Source organism: Macaca thibetana, chromosome 2 (assembly GCF_024542745.1).
Source record: "Macaca thibetana thibetana isolate TM-01 chromosome 2, ASM2454274v1, whole genome shotgun sequence".
Classification (NCBI taxonomy): Eukaryota; Metazoa; Chordata; class Mammalia; order Primates; family Cercopithecidae; genus Macaca; species Macaca thibetana.
Window position 1 is genome coordinate 53,435,168 of NC_065579.1, and position 20,447 is coordinate 53,455,614.

At 42.6% G+C, this 20,447-nt stretch overlaps 1 protein-coding gene across 1 annotated transcript in view; it reads right to left on the reverse strand.

Annotated features, from left to right (window-relative positions):
* The window catches only part of MINDY4B (MINDY family member 4B), a 35,295-nt gene extending 15,599 nt beyond the window's left edge, over positions 1-19,696 (reverse strand). Inside the window, exons 1-7 of the mRNA XM_050779778.1 lie at positions 19,297-19,696; positions 19,032-19,059; positions 17,219-17,386; positions 7,876-7,995; positions 7,025-7,116; positions 4,618-4,783; positions 3,999-4,064 (exon numbers count right to left, since the gene is read on the reverse strand). Coding sequence (XP_050635735.1) covers positions 3,999-4,064; positions 4,618-4,783; positions 7,025-7,116; positions 7,876-7,995; positions 17,219-17,386; positions 19,032-19,059; positions 19,297-19,409 — 753 coding nt within the window. The 5' untranslated portion in view covers positions 19,410-19,696. The remainder of the gene's footprint in view (positions 1-3,998; positions 4,065-4,617; positions 4,784-7,024; positions 7,117-7,875; positions 7,996-17,218; positions 17,387-19,031; positions 19,060-19,296) is intronic.
* Positions 19,697-20,447: the final 751 nt, after the last annotated feature.

Consider the following 20,447-nt stretch of genomic DNA (forward strand, 5'->3'; position numbering starts at 1 on the left):
TCTTGGAATATGCTAGATCCACAGCAAAATTAATATGTGTCCCTCTCTAATGCACTTCTCCCCTGTCTTTTCTTGGACAGGTTTCTTTTCTGCTTAGAATTTTCTGAAGGTGCCTTGCAATCTCTAGGATCGAATCTAAACTATTTAATAAACATTCAGGGCCTCTCATCAGTTGGCTTTATTTAGCTCGATGTCAACACTCTACTTGCTGACAAGCAGAGTAGCTTCCCTGGCTGGATTTCTAGGTGCAGAGTTAAAACATCTTTAAAGTCTTCTTTAGGAAGACTTTGCTAAAATGCCTATGCTTTTCCCTTTATGGATTAATTTATCCATTTTGCTATGTGTGACCTGACAGGGGCCAGGGCCCTCAGGTAGCAGAATAAATTCCAGTGCCATAGGAGCCAGATAGGTACTGAAATGAGTGAGAGAAATGGGGCGGGGTGGGGCCTGATGCAAATGGATGCTTTTATGTATAGATTTCCTATTGCTGCTGTAACAAAGTGTCGCAGGCTTAAAACAACACGAATTTATTATCTCACAGTTCTGGAGGTTAAAAGTCCAACATGGGTCTCACTGTGCTAAAATCAAAGTGCTCAAAAACCTGTGTTCCTTCTGGAAGTTTTTGGGGTGATTCTGTTTCCTTCCTTTTCCAGCTTCTAGAAGCCATCCTCATTCCTTGGCTAGTGGCCCCACATCACATAACCCTCCTCCCTCTGCTTCCCTGGTCACATCTCTCTGACTCTCCTGCCTCCCCCTTTCCCTTATAAAGACCCTTTTGATTAATTGGGCCCATCTGGATAATCCAGGATAATGTCCCCCTCCCCACCCCCCGCCCCAAGGTCTTTAACTTGATCATCTGCAAATCCCTTCAATCAGTTAGGTAACATACAGTAGTCTCCCTTATCCATGGGGCATAAGTTCCATTATCCAGTGGATGCCTGAAACTATGGATAGTACTAAATCCTGTATATATGATGTTTTTTCCTATATATACATACCTATGAAAAAGTTTTACATTAGGCACAGTAATAGATTGACAACAATAATAATAGTGTAGAACATTTATAGCAATGTACTGGGAGCACTATTCTTGTGTTGGGTGCCACTGTTAAGTAAAATAAGGGTTACTTGAACACAGGCATTACAATACCACAACATGACTGTCTGATAACAGGGAAGGCCACTGAGTGACTAACGGGTATGGAGCGTCTACAATGTGGGTCCACTGGACAAAGGGATTATTCATGTCCTGGGTGGGACGGAGTGAGATGGCGAGATATTCCATCATACTGCTCAGAATAGCATGTAATTTAAAATGTATGAATTACTTATTTCCGGAATATTCTATTTAACATTTTTGGACCATGGGTGACCAGGGTAATGGAACCAGCAGAAAGCAAAACCAAGAATAAAGACGGACTACTGTATTAATATGTTTCTGGGATTAGGATGTGGACATCATTCAGTCTATCAAAACTTGTCTAATGAGGGTAGCTGCCTCTTATGTCAGCTAATTGAAGACATGCAAGAATATAGGCCCTGTGTTGCCAGATTTTCTGATTTTTTGATAAAAGTCAAAAATCTAGGTTTTTATATGGAATTTCCTGAATATTTCTGACATTCACTGATTCAAATTTGTAAAAAGCAACACTGTGGGCTAATGCTGCAGATCTCATATGACAGGTGTATTTGTTTCCTGGGGTTGCTATAAAAGGTTACAGAAAATCGGATGGTTTAAAATAATAGGAATGTATTCTCTCACAGTTTGGGAAGCTAGAAGTCTGAAACCAAGGTGTAAGAGTAGGGCCATGCTCTCTCTGAAGGCCCTCGGGGAGAATCCTTCCTTGCATCTTCCTGATTTCTGGTGGTTGCCGGCGTTCCTTGGCTTGGAGAAGCATCACTCTGGTCTCAGCTTCCATTATCACATGGTGTTCTTCCTGTGTGTCTGTGTTCAAATTTTTTCTTTTCTTATAAAGATACCAGTCACTGGATTAGGGCCCAACCTAATTGAGTATGGCCTCATCTCAACTTGATTACATCTAAAAGACCTTATTTTCATAAGATCCACATTCACAAGTTCCAGGGGAGGGGGTTAGAACGTCAACATATCATTTTGGGGGGACACAATTCAACCCATAACAAAAGATTGCTGCTCATCGGTAGCCCTCAGACCTCTAGCTTGAGATATCTGCCAAATGGAGCGAGACTGATGCAAGATCGATGCATTTTGATAGTGAGGTGGGTTTGGTAAAGTTCTGGATGGGGTGCTGATCACAATGTGCGACCCCGTCTAGGGGAGCTCCTTGAGAGGAATATATATATACCATCAAGTTCCCCTCACTCAGGAAATGGCATCAGCCCTTCCCCAGTGTCGCTAAGGTAATGTTTAGCCCTCATACCAAGCCCACCTGTGTTGCAGAGTCCACTTCTGTGTAGGGCCTTGATTATTCCAGCTCAGCCCTTAGTCTTTGACTGGGAAAGCCTGTGTATAGCTTCAGCTCTGATCCTCTGATCTCAACCATGGCTACGTTTAAGAATTTCTTCCAGATGTGGGTTGGGAGGGGGTTCTTCCTATGGAGTCAGACTCTCCCAGATTTGGGTTGAGATGGAAGACAGGGAGGGAGGGGTTTGCCTCTTTTTGCTGAAAGGGTCATTGCTTAAATGGATCCTCTATATCTGTGTAATCCCATTCAGTGTCTCCTGCCCACAACAAAGAATCCCTAAGCAGGCTTCTAGCTCAACATTTCATGTCAGGTACTTAAAATCTATCATACAGGTTTTACTAGATTCATATTGCTGCTGTAACAAATTACCATAAATTTAATAGCTTAAACACTACAGATTTATGATCTTACAGTTCTAGAAGTCAGAAGTTTGAAATGGGTTTTAATGAGCTAAAATCAAGATGTCAGCAGGGCAGCTTTCCTTCTAGCAACGCTAGAGAAGAATCTGTTTCCTAGTCCTTACCAGTTTCTAAAGGCCCTGCCCACATTCCTTGGTTCATGGCTCTCCTCTTCCATCATCAAAGCGGATTCAAGCCAGCAATGGCAGGGGGCACTCTTCTCCTAACACTTCTCTCTGACTTCCTCTTTTGCTTCCTCTTCTATATTAATGACCTTTGTGATTCCACCGGGCCCACCTGGGTCATCCAGGATCCTTCCCCTATTTTAAAGTCAGCTGACTAACAACCTTAATTCCGCTTTGCCATGTAACGTAACATATTCACAAGTTCTGGGTATAGAGTTTGGACGTCTTTAGGGAGACTTGTCCTCTGTATCACACAAGTTAACAACAGACCTACGAGATCACATTTCCCTGCTCCGTGCAATGAACAGTTGTATCACTTCATGGTTATCCTGCTAATTGCCCTCTGCTTTCACATTGTAGGTTTCTGATTTTTCAGAAAATCAGCTCTTATTTCTTTCTCCACAGAGGATTCTTAAAAATGTCTTCCATTTTCTACCATCACCGCACCCTTCTTTGTCCCCTTTCCACCCTGGGGGTAGGGAAGAATCATTGCAGTGGAGGACACTGTATGGAAGGTGCTGATAGACAGGTGAAACAGGACCACCTTTTCAAGAAACCACTTACTTGGAGTCCATGTGAATGGTCATTTTGGCAGCTTAAACAAGAACCTTATTTTATTTTATTTGCTCACCATTTTTGTTTTCTATTCATTAGATGAGACAGGCCTGCTTTAACATTCTCTCTTGCTGCAAAAGAAATACTGGTATATACTCTCTGAAGTATTATTCTCTGGTCTTGATAAACCAAAGAAAAGATGCATTTGTGAGTGGGTCTGTGTGTGATCTGGCCTCTTTTTAGGTTGTGAGGAGGAAGAGGCAGATCTTTTTTGTTCTCTAATTCTGCCCTTTCTTGGCCCTCAAAATGACCTGGTTTTCTTAACAGGCATCATTAGAAACAGACTTTATAAAAGGAAGAAGATCCCTGTAAGACCAGGTAACGTAAAGGAATTATCTCAACACTTAAACACTTACACATTGTAAGTGATCATAGATGAATTTCTCAGCGGCTTCTTTCTCTAAAAATTCAAACAGCTGGAGCTATAAATCAGGAACAGAAGATAAAAATGAAAAGGAAGATGAAAGTTACATCTAAGAGATGTCAACTCACTGTTATTACTGCAAGTAGGTTTTTTGTTTCATTGCATAATCACATTACTAAAAACTGACATATTATCTTACACAAGGCCATGCAAAACATACACAGTGAAACTGGGTAGCTACCAGCATCACTTTTACATTCCTCAGTTTAAAATCATGTAATATCTTGAGCAGTAAAACTAGAAAGAGGTTTTCTCCTAATAGGTGAAATTTAGCTGTCTTTCAGACAGTGGATATGGAAATACCATTTATGATTATTTCAGATGGGAGATATTCTTGATCCTGGTGAATTCCAGAAGGAGGAATTTACAATAGGACTCTCTGTTTTGTCTGCTTGGATCACTTATAGCCCTTGGTACCTGCCTCTTTGGAAGGCACCTCCGGTCACATCAGGAGCATGGATGGGGCCCCACATGCATATCCATGGTAAGTCTATTACATGTTCAGGCTTCATTGGCCTTTTATCTGCCAGGACAGGGAGGACTGCACTTACTCGCTCAGTGAAATTGTCCACAGAGTAGTCCGGAGTCGATGCGATGTAAGTGTCCTCAGAGACAAGACAGATGGTGGCCTTCTGAGCTGCTCCTGCAGCCCACAGGATGCCAGCAAGCGCCGCAGCCAGGGCTTGCTCCTGCTCCTTCTTGCTTATTTCACATAAGCTATAATGCAGAAGGCAGGAGTAGGAAACCATTGGAATGAACATCACCTAGCTACAGAGATGTGAAGTAATTTGCTCCTGGTCATTCATCTTCAAAGTCAGAGAGCAGTGACTTACACCCAGCTCACCTGGTTCCCAAGTTCCTCCCCTTGACTTTTATACTGCATTGAATACACTCAGGGTCTGTGTAGCCTTCCCAAGAAGTGGGAGCCAGTCTTTACACAGTGGGACACCTTTACTCTGCTTATTTTTTAAATACTTAACATTGAGAACTGTAGTCTTTATAAAGAAACACGTGATAAAGATTGATTTATTAACTCAGCAATGATTTATACAATCCATCTAGCTCTGTGGTGATACAGAAATGAGTAACAAAAGGTCGGGAGCCGTGGCTTATGCCTGTAATCCCAGTACTCTGGGAGGCTTAGGCAGGTGGATAACTTGAGGGAGTTCAAGACCAGCCTGGCCAACATGGCGAAACCCCATCTCTACTAAAAATACAAAAATTAGCCGGGCATGGTGGCAGTCACCTGTAGTCCCAGCTTCTCGGGAGGCTGAGGCAGGAGAATGGTTTGAACCCGGCAGTCAGAGGTTTCAGTGAGCTGAGATCACGCCATTGCACTCCAGCCTGGGTGACAGAGTGAGACTCCATCTCAGAAAAAAAAAAAAAAAAAAAAAAAAAAAGAGTCAAGGAGCCTAATACTCCAAAACCATATTGCAAGATAGAATGAGAATAACAGAGTGCTATGAGAAAACACGGGAAGTAGAGACATTGTGACTGGGGGTCTCAGGAAGGCTTCGTGCAGCGTGTCTACAGACGTAGTTACTTGTTCACATTTATTTCATATTTGCCATAGGCCAGGTACAGTGCTGTGCTAAGTGCCTTACCTTTATGTGGCAAACGTGTGTGTTCCATTTGAATTCCCTGTGATTCATTTTACTTAGGAGGTGGACTCATCCCCCAGCTACTTTGGGTACTATGGCTCCCACTTTTCTACTTTCTCTGAAGGATTGAAGCCACTTTGCCAAGAAGTGACCAGGAGTTATGCCTCCTCCCTAAGGATGGCCCACAGCCAGTGCCTCATTGGAGCAAGAGGTACAGAAGGCCTGCTCCTTCATCTGAAGAGGGGCAGGCTCCACAGTGCAATCTATGCGCCCGAGCTCCCAGGGCATCAGACTGACATTGCTGGAAGCCACAGTCTTCCTCAGCTTCCCCTTCCCTGTCCTGCTTCCCTCACTCCCTTATGGTTTTCTCTCCCGAGGGCACTCCCTTAATAAATCACTTGTGTTAAGTATCCCCATCATGGGCTCTGCTTCTGGGGAAACTGGCAGTTCACAGTCTTAGAATATATTGTACATTTAGTTCGTCCTTGCGGGTAATAACTTTACCTGCCTGAGGGCAGAAGTATTTATATTTCCTCTAATATCTAGCATAGGGCTTTGCACATGATAGGGGTTTGTTAACTTCCAAGAATAAAGTAATTTGAATAAGCTTGAGCTGACCTTTAAAAATAGACAAAAACCAAACATCATACCTTATCAGCCTGGTTAAATAGGAGGATTGGCCAGGCACAGTGGCTCACACCTGTAATCCCAGCACTTTGGGAGGCTGAGGCAGGCTGATCACCTGAGGTCAGGAGTTCGAGACCAGCCTGGCTAACATGGTGAAACCCTGTCTCTACTAAAAAAGAAATAATAATAAAAAAAAATTAGCCAGGTGTGGTGGCAGGTGCCTGTAATCCCAGCTACTCAGGAGGCTGAGGCAGGAGAATCACTTGAACCTGGGAGGCGGAGGTTGCAGTGAGCCAAGATCATGCCATTGCACTCCAGCCTGGGGGACAAGAGCGAGACTTCATTGCAAAAAAAAAAAAAAAGGAGGATTGATCACTTATCGGGTTTTTATATCACCCCTTTGTTCTTCCCTAATTATTAGGTTAGTGCTTTCCACCAAATATGGACAAGTAGTTCCACCTGAGACCTGGTGCTTAATTCTACCTAACAGCGTGGTCTGCAGTAGAGCATAAAACCTGTCAACATTATCCCTGCAACTGGACATTCAGAATGACTCCAGCAGAGCCCTTCCCAGTAGCGGAATCCAGCCTCTCTGGGACAGACAGGGCCATTTCTGTCTTAGGAGGTGGATTTCCTTTCTGAGACAACCTGAATTTTTCAGTTATGATTATTTAGCATATAAAGATTCTAGTGAAATGGGTAATTCAAGTACTTCTCACAGACCTCTTACCTGCCAAAGTTACAGTCTTTTCCTTTCCTGGTAAACAACAAGTATTTGATGATGGATCCTTGCACAGCCATCTGAATGCTTCGGGCCCCTCCCTGAAATGAGGAGAATGAATGATGAGGTGAAGAACTCTTGGAAATCAATGTTATCTATTCTTCTCTGCAGGCTTTTCCCTCCTGGTATCCCCTCGAGCTTTGTGAAGGGACACCATGCTATATTTGTGCCACTCCTCCCTGCGGCTGTGGCTGCTGCTGTGGCTGGGCTAGATTCTGCAATGCCTAGCATCTTTGTGGAGACCCATGGACTGGTGACTGGGGATGTATGTCTTCCTCCATCCTGCCTTCACCATGTCCCTGCTTCATATCAGGTTTTTTTTTTTAGGCACAGTCTTGCTCCGTCTCCCACGCTGGAGTACAGTGGCCTGCCCTCGTCTCACTGCAACTTCTGCCCCCCAGGTTCAAGCAATTCTCCTACCTCTGCCTCCCGAGTAGCTGGGATTACAGGCGTGCACCACCATACCCAGCTAATTTTTGTATTTTTAGAAGAGACAAGGTTTTGCCATGTTGGCCAGGCTGGTCTCAAACTCCTGACTTCAGGTGATCCACCTGCCTCAGCCTCCCAAACTGCTGGGATTACAGGTGTGAGCCACCGCACCTGGCCCATATCAGATTTTTAGATTTGTTACAAAGTAATTTTAAATAGTCTATTATCATTTAAGGTTAAACTTTACTTTATAAATATATTTCTACATATGATTATAATGAAAACATGCATTTACATGGATGTGGACAGGAAGGATATATGGATAAGGAACATGGGATTAAGATTTTTTAAAATTATAAACTGTCTACTACCTTTCCCACTTCCAAAGTGAAAGCTAGTTCAGAAGAAGGATCATGGAACCTGAAACAGGCCTTTTTCCAGTTATAGCTGAAGACATGGATTGTGTTTCCAAACAGGATCTGCCGCAGCTTCTGAGAAGAGGGGAAAGAAATGATTCAAACAAAGAGAATTCTTCCTAGACATATTCCTCATGGTGGGGTCAAGGAGGTGGGCCTCGTTCCCTTCTACATTCAGGTTTACATACTACTCTAGTCCCCGGTTTTAACTGTCTGAAGTCCAGAGCAGAAGATGACTAGACAACCTTCGTCCCTCGTGTCTCTCCTTCCTTTGCCAGCCATCTACCTTGTAGTTCACTGTGACTGCTCTGTGCCTACAGCTCTTGCCCCATAGCCATGATTTGTAACCCCTGCCTCTCCCATCTTTGGGCTTTTGTCTCTCACTCCAGAAAAAAGGAACAGGCAGGATCTCATGTTTCTAGCCTGGTACAGTAGCGATTTAAACAAGCATTCTCTCTGTCCCAGGGTCTTTGAGGTTTTCCTATACTCTGCAGAGATTCCAGAGGATGTTTTACAACTTCCCAGAAAAATGGGAACAAGACTTTATAAACCAAATGTATGAAAAAAACAGAATCTATTCAAAATCAAAGACTGATTGATCATTTAGCATGTACTAAATGCACGGTCTTGCGTGGGATATAGTTATGTAAAAAGTCTGATACCCCACAGCTATGTACAAGACAGAACACGTGACTTTCCATAGGATAAGTGAAAAGTACTATGAGAAAACAGAGGAGAGAGAACTTCTGACTGAAGTACTCAGGAAGGCTTCATGGAAGAGCTGGCATTTGAATGAGGCTGGTCAATGGCATGTAGCATTTACTGAGCATTTTCTATGCACCAGGCACTGGGATAAGTGCTTCCCATTTATTCCCTTCATTTAATTTTATGAAGCAGGTGCTGTTATCCAGCTTTTATCCAGATGAGGGAACCGAAGGCCAAAGAAGTTAGAGTATTTGCCTTTGTTCACCCAGTTAGTAGACACAGCTGAGTTTTTACCCATTCTTTTAACACCTGCCCTACTTTAATCATGTATGTGTCATCTTTATGATTTCTATCATTTTGGTGTACCAATCATTATCTAATTAATACTTGAGGAGGCTGAAGATAGGACCCCAGTCTCTTCTAGCTTGTAGGATTTCTGCTGAGAAATCTGCTGTTAATATGAGAGGTTTTCCTTCATAGGTTACCTGGTGCTTTGGTCTCACAGCTCTTTTTGTTTTGTTTTGTTTTGTTTTGTTTTGTTTTGTTTTGAGACGGAGTCTTGTTCTGCTGCCCAGGCTAGAGTACAGTGTCATGATCTTGGCTCACTGCAACCTCAGCCTCTGGGTTCAAGTGATTCTCCTGCCTCAACCTCCTGAGTAGCTGGGATTACAGGTGTGTGCCACCACACCTGGCTCATTTTTGTGTTTTTAGTAGAGACAGGGTTTCACGATGTTGGCCAGGCTGTTCTTGAACTACTGACCTCAAGTGATCTGCCTGTCTTAGCTTCCCAAAGTGCTGGGATTACAGGCGTGAGCCACCACACCTGGCCTTGTCTCACAGCTCTTAAGATTCTTTCCTTTATCTTAACTTGAGACAACCTGATGACAATGTACCTAGGTGATGCTTTTTTTGCGATGAATTTCCCAGGTATTTGTGCTTCTTGCATTTGGATGTCTAGGTCTCTAGCAAGACTGGGGAAGTTTTCCTCTATTATTCCCCCAAATATGTTTTCCAAACTTTTAGATTTCTCTTCTTTCTCAGGAATGCTGATTATTCTCAGGGTTGGTCATTTAACATAATCCCAGACTTCTTGGAGGCTTTGTTCATATTTTCGGATTCTTTTTTCTTTGTCTTTGTTGGATTGGGTTAATTTGAAGACCTTGTCTTCGAGAGCTGAAGGCATCGTCTACTTGTTCAATTCTATTGCTGAGACTTTCCAGAGCATTTTGCATTTCTAGAAGTGTGTCCGTTGTTTCTTGAAGTTTTAATTGTTTTTTATTTATGTGATCTATTTCCTTGAATATTTCTCCCTTCATTTCTTGTATCATTCTTTGGATGTCCTTATATTGGGCTTTGCTTTTTCTCTGGTGCCTCCCTGATTAGCTTAATAACCAACCTCCTGAATCCTTTTTCAGGTAAATCAGGAATTTATTCTGTTTGGGTCCATTGCTGGTGAGCTAGTGTGATTTTTTTGGGGGGGCGGGTGTTAAAAAACCTTGTTTTGTCATATTAACAGAGTTGATTTTCTGGTTCCTTCTCATCTGGGTAGGCTCTGTCAGAGGGAAGGTCTAGGGCTGAAGGCTGTTGTTCAGATTCTTTTGTCCCGCGGGGTGTTCCCTTGATGTAGTACTCTCCCCTTTTCCTATGGATGTGGCTTCCTGAGAGCTGCAGTGATTCTTATTTCTCTTGCCACCCAGCAAGTCTACCAGGCTCCTGGCCGGTATTGAGGGTTGCCTGCACAAAAGTCCTGTGACGTGAACTGTCTGTGGGTGTCTCAGCCGTGGACACCAGCACCTGTTCTGGTGGAGGTGGCAGGGGGGTGAAATCTCTCTAATTAATACTTTTCACTAGCTTGGGACATATTTTGTAACTTAGAAACTATTTATTTAAGAAGGACACTTTATATAACTTCCTTAAATGGAAATCAAAATCATTTGCCACACATGATAAAAATATACTGAAAATAAAACAATGTTATAAATTACAGCTAGAAACTGCTGCCTGTGAAAACTCTGACCGGGCCTTGTACTCTTAATAATTTAAAAGGGAGGTAAGAAGAATTAAAGAGGTGTGAATGTGTACTGCCCTTTACTGTACTGTCCTTCTCTCTGACCTGTCAGAGTGGAGAAGGGGATCACTTTCTCACTAGGTAACTCAATGATATGTAACACGTTACTTCATGCCATATCCCTAGAAGCACAGATATCCCCCTGTTCCAGCACAGACACACATCTCACACTCTGGAACATGCCACACACCAGCCTGTTACCTGTAACAGAGGGGACGCTGGACAGACAGAAAGATCTGCAAACATGTACACATCAGTACCTGGGGTGTCCTTGGATGAGGAATAAGTGTTCAATGTGACTGGAACTCTGTGTGTGTGTGTGTGTGTGTGTGTGTGTGTGTGTGTGTGTAGGCCAAGGGGTAGGAAGAAAAGTAGAAGCTCAGATTGCAAAGTACCCTGGGCCTGACCCTGGATGACTTTGAATATCATATTCAGGCACTTGCAGCCATTCAAAGAATGTGGACAAACAGAACATGGAGCTCAATAGGCCCAGAGCTGAGGTGCCTCTTCCCAGCTGTGCATGGAGCAGGCCCCAAGAGCAGGCTCTACTGGTTTCTAAAAAGGAAAGATGCAGGAGAAGCATGCATCTATAACATTCTTCCTATGTTGGCCCAGGGGCTGGTTTAAGGTTAGAATTTATTTCCCAGCCATCTCTACTTCCACCCTCAAAAGAAAAGATTGTCTCTATCGAGAAAAGGGGACAGGTGCATTTCAGGGTGAGCAAGGACCCACTTGAAGAAAAACTATGTGTTCTGTGTCTCAATGCAACAGCACTTCAAGGAGAGACAGCGAATAGGCACACAGGCTGCTCCGGAAGACACAGACTTGGTGTGTGCTATGGCCAAAGAGAGCCCTAGACCCAGAACATCCCCAGGACAGGCATTGAAAACGAATAGAAAATGTTTCCCTGACATTGAGATTGCACAGCACAGAAAGGCTGTTCCCGACTCAGGGGCAAAGAAGCCCCAGTTCTGCTCCTTACGGACCATGTGAACTTGGACAAATTACTGAACCTCTCTAAGACTTAATTTGTTTATCCAGAAATGGGGTAACCCCTGCTTGGTCCACATCCTGGCTATTATTGAAAGAGAAGCATGGCAAAGGGCTTTGGGAACTATAAGTGCTAAGTAAATGTAGGGTGTTATTACCTTTGTGAAAACACAGCCTGTCTACACGGGAACATCTTGTGCCGTATGGAAGAAAGTCCCAACACAGATGGAAAAAGACCAGAGACTGGCAGGAGTAAGAGAGGAAAAGCTGTGTATGAATGTGGAAGATTAAGACCGTTGAGACTAAGAAGGCTTAGATTTTAAATTCAATTTTAAAAGTTCTGCAAGCCAAACCACACTCTTGTTTCTGTTGCCAGTTCCCACCTCCAACTTAGAAGCTTCTCTCTCCAACTGTCCCTCTGAACAGAGAAGCCACAGGTCTCTCTGGCCAGGCCCTATTGGCCAGTGTGACAAAGATGACCCAACTTACTTGTGTAAAATTTACTTTCAAATATCAGATATTATTTATAATGAGATTAACCTGACACATAATTACATGTGCTGTTGTGCTGTCTAGTAACTAGAAACAGATGGTAAATGGTCCTCATAAGTGGCTGCCATGATTATTATTAACATAATCAAGCATGGTTTATAGTTTTTCTCTTTGTGCTTTGCTAGTATTCTATATTTGGGAAGAATTGCTTTCTTTCCTGGCACTTTGTTCCATTTGATTGCTATGATGACAGTGATAGTGAACATAATTTACACACACACATTTTATACACACATTCAAAGATAGAGGCCCTGAATCATTCTTTCCAACAGGTTTCATGTTCTTACCCTGACTGCCTTGTACTTTGTCCCTGGGTTTAGAGCGTCCCTGTGACCACCTGTCCAGCCCTAACTTGAGGTAGACTAATCCTCTTTAAAGCTCCTTCCCTAAATCTCGTCTTGCCTTAGGAATTACTAGACCATCATGGAATCAGAGATTCCAAGATGTTCTAAGAAGACATTTCTATCCTAGACCAACTAACAGAGTAGTAGACTCTTGGTTCCATCATGTTCACCATCAATTTCTCAGCAACTGGCATACTGCCTAGTATGTAGTAGGCTCAAAATAGCTATTTGTTGAATTTTTAAAATTCTAATTTGACTCTTTCATTTTACAGTGAAAGGACTAGAGGCCTAGATCAGCTAAGTGGCACATGCAAGGTCACGTATATAGTAAATGACAGTGCCAGGACCCAAATGCAAGCCTTTCAACTTGTACCAGCCAGCATCCCAGCAGGAAACAGATGGCATTCTCAAGTCAGATAATTAATTTGAGGAACATTTAAGACAGTGACTATTTATAAAGATGTGGGCTGGGTGTGGTGACACCACAATGGCTAATGCAGTGTCCCAGCAAGAGTGGGAAGTCATTATGACCCCTAGACCTGAAGGAGCACACAAAGGAATGGTGACTTGAACCAGAAAGGAGAGAGTCCTGGGGAAAGGACTGCCATGAGAGGAGAGGGACTCAGTTAGCCACGAGCAACCCGACTTCTCTTCCCTTCCCTCCCTTCAGTTTCCTTTCAGGGCTCACCATTGCTCAAACTCAACAGGAAGCCAAAGGAGGAGGGCACCCTGCTGATGGAGGTCAGTCTTGCTACAGGTCAACCTCTCTATTGGGCAGAGAGTAGGTTGGAGAAGAGTGGACCATGCATCTGGAGGGGCACACGAAGGACACCCCTACTCTAGCCTGAGGTGCACTAGAGGATTATCCAGAGGCACTGAATTAATTAATTCGCACCTATCAAGACCCATCTATGAGCTAGACCTTACGGGGGTTCACCAGGCTGTGCTTCTTTCTCCCAAAAAGCACACCCTGCCTATTATCCCATTTTAGAGCTTCATTCATTCGAGTCTCTCCAGAATATTTTGGTCTCTTGGTATTACATTTTTACTATGATTCTTCTGGATGATATTGCAGCTACAGAAATGTGTTCAAGGCTGAGTCCAGAAAAGGGCCTGGGAGTGGGAGAGGGTGCAAAACTGCCCTGGAGAAAAGGAAGATCATTAGGTGGGGCTGGTGGAAGAGCCTAGAGACGATGCTCACCTTTCCCACGATTTCACCTGAGCCAGCAGCCTTGGCCAGAGTTTGTTCCACCACATATGTTCAAAGATATCAGGTTAGGGGAAGGAAGAAGGCTGGAGTATCGGAAAGAGGGCAGCAAAAGGTGAGAAACAGGAGAGCTAAGGAAAGCAAAGGTGCGTAGGGTGCTTTACCCAACCCCCACTTTCAGAGAAGATTCCCAGCAAAGAGACAGTGTGTGCCAATGTCAGGAAATGCCATGCATCCCTAATCCAAACAGAGAAGAGAAAAGAATAGCAGAATGACAGCAAAAGGCATTCTGGAGTGGTATTAGGATTCAATAGCTCTGACAATTTGCCAGGTGGCTGCACTGCTGAAACATCGATTAGAATTGGTCAAGCTTCCAAACTGCCTCCCTAGAACAAGCATATTTAGAATCCCAAGCTCGTCATCCTGAATTCCCAGGATGTGTTTAATTAATTCTACTGCTATTTCAAGGACTCACGATCATCTGGCCCATATAATGGGAATAAATCCAAATTTATTTTTTTTAAAGAAAAATCAATTATCTCTATTCCTGGGACTTTCTTAACACTCCATCAACTTCATTTCTAAATCTTTTGTCTCCCAGCCTTTTCCAAAGGGAGCACATTACCTTGGTGTACTCACAGGGCAGTCCCCAGTTGCATCATGTTTGTGTTTGTAGATAAGTGGGAATATTCAGACTGAGAGTTTTTCGCCTCCCCAATACAGAGAAAGATGAGAAGATTTTGCAAACATCTGTGAATGCTTTTTCTAATTTTAAAATTTGTGTGTGTGTTTAAAAAATAGTATATTCATGTGGTTCAAAATCCAGAGAGACAAAAAAGGTATGCAGTGAAGACGCCCTGCCATCCCATGTCTCCCTTGTACCTACACTGTTGTGTTTCAGGAAGCCTTCTGCAATTACTTCTTTTACAGGCAAGTATCAATATAGAATCATAATTGTCTCTCATTTTCACATAAAAGGTAGCCTATTTTTCAGATACATGTACATTTTAAAGTGACATCCTCCAAAGAAATTCATTGCAGAAGCCAAGAATACATTTTTTATTAAAGTTTTTCATTAAAAACATTTCCTCGTCAAGTAAAATGCAGACAGTTGCTTTAATTTCTGGTCTATACCACAGTGTAGGCAGCAGAATCACTGAGGCCTGGGGGCCCTGGCAGGATTACATATTATCTGTCTTCATTGCTTGAAAGGACAGCGATTAAGTTAAGGCTCCATCCAGAGGCTTCAAGGCCACTGAGCTGAGTGCAGTGTTCCGGGAGCTCTGCGGACCTGCCCATCTTCCTGTGACTTCAGGCATTTGAACAAAAAGAGGGAAGCAAGGTGAATTGAGGCAGATAGATTTTCTTTCTTTTCTTTTTTTTTTTTTTTTTTTTTTACAGAGTCTCACTCGGTTGCCCAGGCTGGAGTACAGTTGCGGGATCCCGCCTCACTGCAGCCCCTGCCTCCTCGGTTCAAGTGATTCTCCTGCCTCAGACTCCTGAGTAGCTGGGACTACAGGCATGTGCCACCATGCCTGGCTAATTTTTGTATTTTTATTAGAGATGGGGTTTTGCCATGTTGGCCAGGCTGGTCTTGAACTCCTGGCCTCAAGCAATCCACCTGCCTCAGCCTCCCAAAGTGCTGGGATTCCAGGTATGAGCCACCGTGCCCAGCCGGGGCAGATAGATTTTCGACAACAAGAAAGAGCAAGTGAGGCCTCCCAGTGCATCTGTACTCCAAGTGTGACGGTGGAGAAAGTTCTTCGGTGAAGCCTGGGAGGTTCTGTATGATAAAAGGGAATCCAGGGGCTGTGTGGTCCCTGCATCTGATTGTGTCCTGTCTCAGGGAGCTTAAGGAAAGGTTATATCGAAGCTGGAAATACCGTAGTCAAGGTCACCAGCCTTCATGCTCAAAAAGCAGATGGAGACTCTGTGTTAGGCTTCATGTGGTTTCCCCGGAAAGGGTTTTAGTCCTCATGCATCCTCTCAGCTGGGATCTTGTGTGCAGTGCACAAACTGTGCAACTCAATGTACATGGCAGGCCTGACTGCAGGGCCAATGTTGCTGGTCTTTGCCCAGATGCCTAGGCTGGTCCTGGGTTGTTTCTACAAACATGCATGTGTGGCAGCACGTCCTCAGGAAGGAGGTCCCTCTTCCAACTCTCATTCTTAAGGCCCTGAGTAGAGGTCCCTGCCAGAGCTTCTAGGATGTGATGTGGAGGTTTAGGAGATAGGGTGATGATGGGGAAATTGTCTTGAGAAGCCCCGAGTTTCATTATGATTTCAAGGGCTACACTGGAGGGCAATCCAATGGGAGGGGCATCTTAGTCTCTCTGGTACTTTTGCCTTGGCTTGACCGTTGCCTCTGCTTCCCCAGTTTCCAATGGCATCATTTTGCCCATGACAGCTGGTCCTTTTGGACATTTGCCAAGGCGTTGCCTCCAGCTTTGGCCTATTTGACCCAATGAGATGCCTTTACTTTTGCCTCCTGGCTGGATCTCTGCCTCAGCCCCTGGCCTCCACCCTGGTGAAGTCTTGGATTGAGCAAATGGTCCCGGGACCAGTAGCTTACAGATCCTGGTGATTTGGATCCTGAAATGTCATGTTCTTTTCTTTTTTTTTTTTTTTTTTTTTGACACAGAGTCTTGCTCTGTCACCCAGGCTGGAGTGCAGTGGCACGAACTTGGCTCACTGTAAGCTCCACCTCCCAGGTTCACGCCGTTCTCCTGCCTGAGCCTCCTGAGTAGCTGGGACTACAGGCGCCCACCACCACGCCCAGCTAATTTTTTCTATTTTTTAGTAGAGACGGGGTTTCACCGAGTTAGCCAGGATGGTCTCGATCTCCTGACCTCGTGATCCGCCCGCCTCAGCCTCCCGAAGTGCTGGGATAACAGGCGTAAGCCACTGCACCAGGCCACTATGTCATGTTCTTTTCAAATCTGCATATTAATTGGTAACCCCAGAAAACTTGCTTCTTTCTTGAGATTAGCTACTTGCCCAGGACAGGGCCTGGCAAGTTCCCCCAGCTCTCTCCTTCCTGCATGCATACAGGCGGGGTACTTTCTTACACATCTACATTGCCTTATGCATTTGCAGCACTCCACAGTCTGCCACTTAGACAGTCTATCCTATCCTACCTTCTACAGTGAGTTATTTGAATGTAACTCACTCACTCCCTCAAATTTCACTGTCAAACTGAGGAAGTGAATAAAGAGAGACTCAGAGTTTGGGAGGAAAGGGCTGTACTACCACCAGTATCCTTGAAGAATACCATAAGTAAGTCATTTTAATTATATTCTCCTTTTACCAATAACAACCATCTGTAGTCTTATCTTCAATAATACTCTCACATGACAGCAGATAAGATTCCCTAGGCTTGTTGTTTTGGGAAGATTACGTTTCATTTCATGTTTAATTGACAAGCTATACTTACCATGGCCATTGCTAGGGAGATGGGAAGGCCGCCCAATTTTGAAGAGATGATAGAGGGGTTGGGAATAGAACAAAGGCCACTTGATGGCAAATGTCCTTGTCCTTTGGGCTGAGGTATTCCTGTTCCATCTTCATTTTCATCAGCAGATATATGGTTGCCTTCATGATTCTGTGCAAATACCACCCCCACCAAAGACAAAGCAAACAGAGCTGGTGATGACCTTGTTTTAAATGTTCTCTTTCTCTCTGTCTCTCAGAAATACCAGTGTTCAGAAAATGTTGTCTCACTTTTAAAGATGTCTGAAAATTGTGATAAATAGCAATAAAAGAGGCAGAAAAATCCCAGTGTCTGTGTCAAAGGGGTTTCTCATAAGGGTTTATGTGACTTGGAGAGGTTAAATGTAACTATGGAAACATAATTAATGCCATCAAGACCTTGACTTGAAATTATGTTTAGAGAAGAATGTAAATGTCACTGTCTCTTGTTTTGAGAAGACAACATTTTATAAACTTTGAAGGAATCTTTCCAGTCTACACAAAGTGTTTCTCATTACATTGTTAACTGGCCAATAAATGAAGTCAGCTTATCTCTTTTTAATTCTTTCAGATTCCTACTCCCCAACAAGTGAGTATAATAGTTCTTTTTCCTTAAAAAAAATCCACCCTCTACCTTTAAAAAAATTTATTTTCACTTTTCTTGACTGATTCTAATGACATGTCACCGTAAATTAGCATCAACTCTTCAAATTTACTTAGCTTATATACTAATGTCATGAAATGAATCTGTCCTATTGGTGGCTGAAACATGAGGGAAACTGCCTTCTTAGTTTTTCTGTATTCCTAGAGGCAAAGATTCTTTCTTATCTCGGAAGCACAGCATCCAAGTCACAGATTACTGATCAGCTAAGATGCATTTTGTAAATCAAATGGAAAATCTTTACATTTGTGCCAATGGGTTTTCCCTACCTTGTGTAAAGCATAACTTGACTTTTTTTCTTTTCAAGATTGTTTTATCTTTTAATGTTCTATCCCCCCAAATGATAGATATCTCCATTTAATACTTCCAAGACTAAAATAGAAGCATTATTGCTCTCATTCTAATTTAGACTATGGTTAAGGGAGTTTTAGCATAAATAAGACTTTTGATCATAGGGTACTTGAGGCAAGAAGCTTTAGCATTATAGTTAAAATATTAATGATTCAATTGCTTGATCATATATACTAGTGCCATGAAAACCACCTTAATATTTTATCCTGTGTTTGCTCAGTGATTGAAGTAATACCTGAAATACAAAGTCCATTACCTTCTAACCTTTTCAGTTTACACGAGGTACAAACATCTTTCATCTTATATTGTATATCAGATTTTAAAATACCTTTTTAGCACCAGAATTCAGTCATCTATCTCTTATTTTGAAATGGTAAAGGAAAATGATTTTTCTCAAGCTGAATAAAGATGATAACTATTTTCAAAACTGCTTTTCTTCAGGGACACGGAAGCACTTCGTTGTCAGAATCCAGTGTTATTTCACAAATGTGGGAACTTTAGATTTTAATACTACCTTTTTTCTAAAATAATAACCATATGATGCTCTTAATGATAAAAACATAGCTCTTAGAAGTAGAAAGAGAAATCCATAAAAAAGCACAGGAAAAAAATCTTCGACAGGCTTTCTAGTTTTATGTTTTCACGCGTTAAATGCCAGTGCCTGAGTGACATTATGTGCAAAGAATAAATGCAGATTATGCTGTTAATGTGATTGTTTGAAGAAGCAACTAAAGGAGAACACATTGGCTTTGGGAAAAGTAATTACCTGAGGAGTTGTATTATTGGTTCCCAACCTTTAAATGAAAGAGAAAACATCAAGTAAATTACTCACTCTCATCAAACCTCACATCCACAAGCCTCCCAAACCCCAACCTTGCTAGGGAAGTCTCTGTCCACAAATAGTTATGTCTGAAGCATTTTAGAGGTAAAGCTATAAAGGAAATTTCTCATGTTGCAAGCTTATAAGTTGATTACTTAAACACGGAAAATCCCTTTGTTTCTAAAGAAATGAGAAAATGAGAACAACTTACCTGTGAAAACTAAAGATTTCCCTCCATTTGTCAAGGAATGAAATTTTCCTTGAGATCTCCTCTAAATCCAGCTGTTCGGAGCTTTGTTCCTGGCCCAAGACCTCCATATCCATTTGGATAATGGGATGAATTGAAAACGGGAAGTTCTTATGTTGGGAGAGAGAGGTCAGGCTATAGAGAAGCAAGTGAGGTGGCTGAAACAGATGGCTAGAGGAAGTGTGCCACCCTTTCTTTTGACCAGCAAAGAGATCACTCCACACAATGGCTGCTCTGAGCACACTGTAAGCCTCTGCTATCAGATCATGATTAAACTTTCATTAGAGGTAAAATAGTCTGTGTATTTTTGTTCACTATATAGGGACCATGAATGTTTAATCCAAGACACAGATTTATAAACAAAGGGATTGCAATTATCTGTATCAGAGCAATTGAGATAATTGAATTGGTGAGAGATACTAAGCTGGTGGTGGAATGTGATAGTTTTTTATGCTGTAATGCCTTCTTTTTGTGGAGCAGAAATACATAGCCAAAGTGGGTAAAAACCATCCTGCTGACATCAGAAAACTTTATCAACTACTGTTGGATAATATATAGGCCAAAAAAGACACTGGCCAACTGGCATTTGCTGTAGAGTTTAGTACACAGAAATCTTGCACAGTTGAAGAACTGGTCTGATTTGTTTCAAAGAGAAATCTAAAAGTTATATCATTATATCTCTTCTTGTTGGCTTAGTGAATTGTAGCTGCAGTCACTGATATAATAAAGAACATTAATGGTTTTGATGATTAATTTTATGTGTCAACTTGGCTAGGCTGAGTTGCCTACATGGCACCCATCTAAACACCAATCCAGATGTTGGTGTGAAGGTCTTTTTTAAAAGATGTGATTAACATTTATATCCGTTGACTTTGAATAAAGCCAATTACCCTTTACAATGTGGATGGACTTTATCTCATCAGTTGAAGGCCTTAAAAATGGTCCCCCAAAGAAGAAGGAATGCTTCAGACAGCCTTTGGACTCAAGACTGAAACATCAACTCTTCCCTGGGACTCCAGACTGCTGGTCTGCCCTGCAATTTTCATTTTTGGACTTGCCAGCCCTCACAATTGCATGACTACCCTCATAATTGTATATACGTATGTATGTGTGTA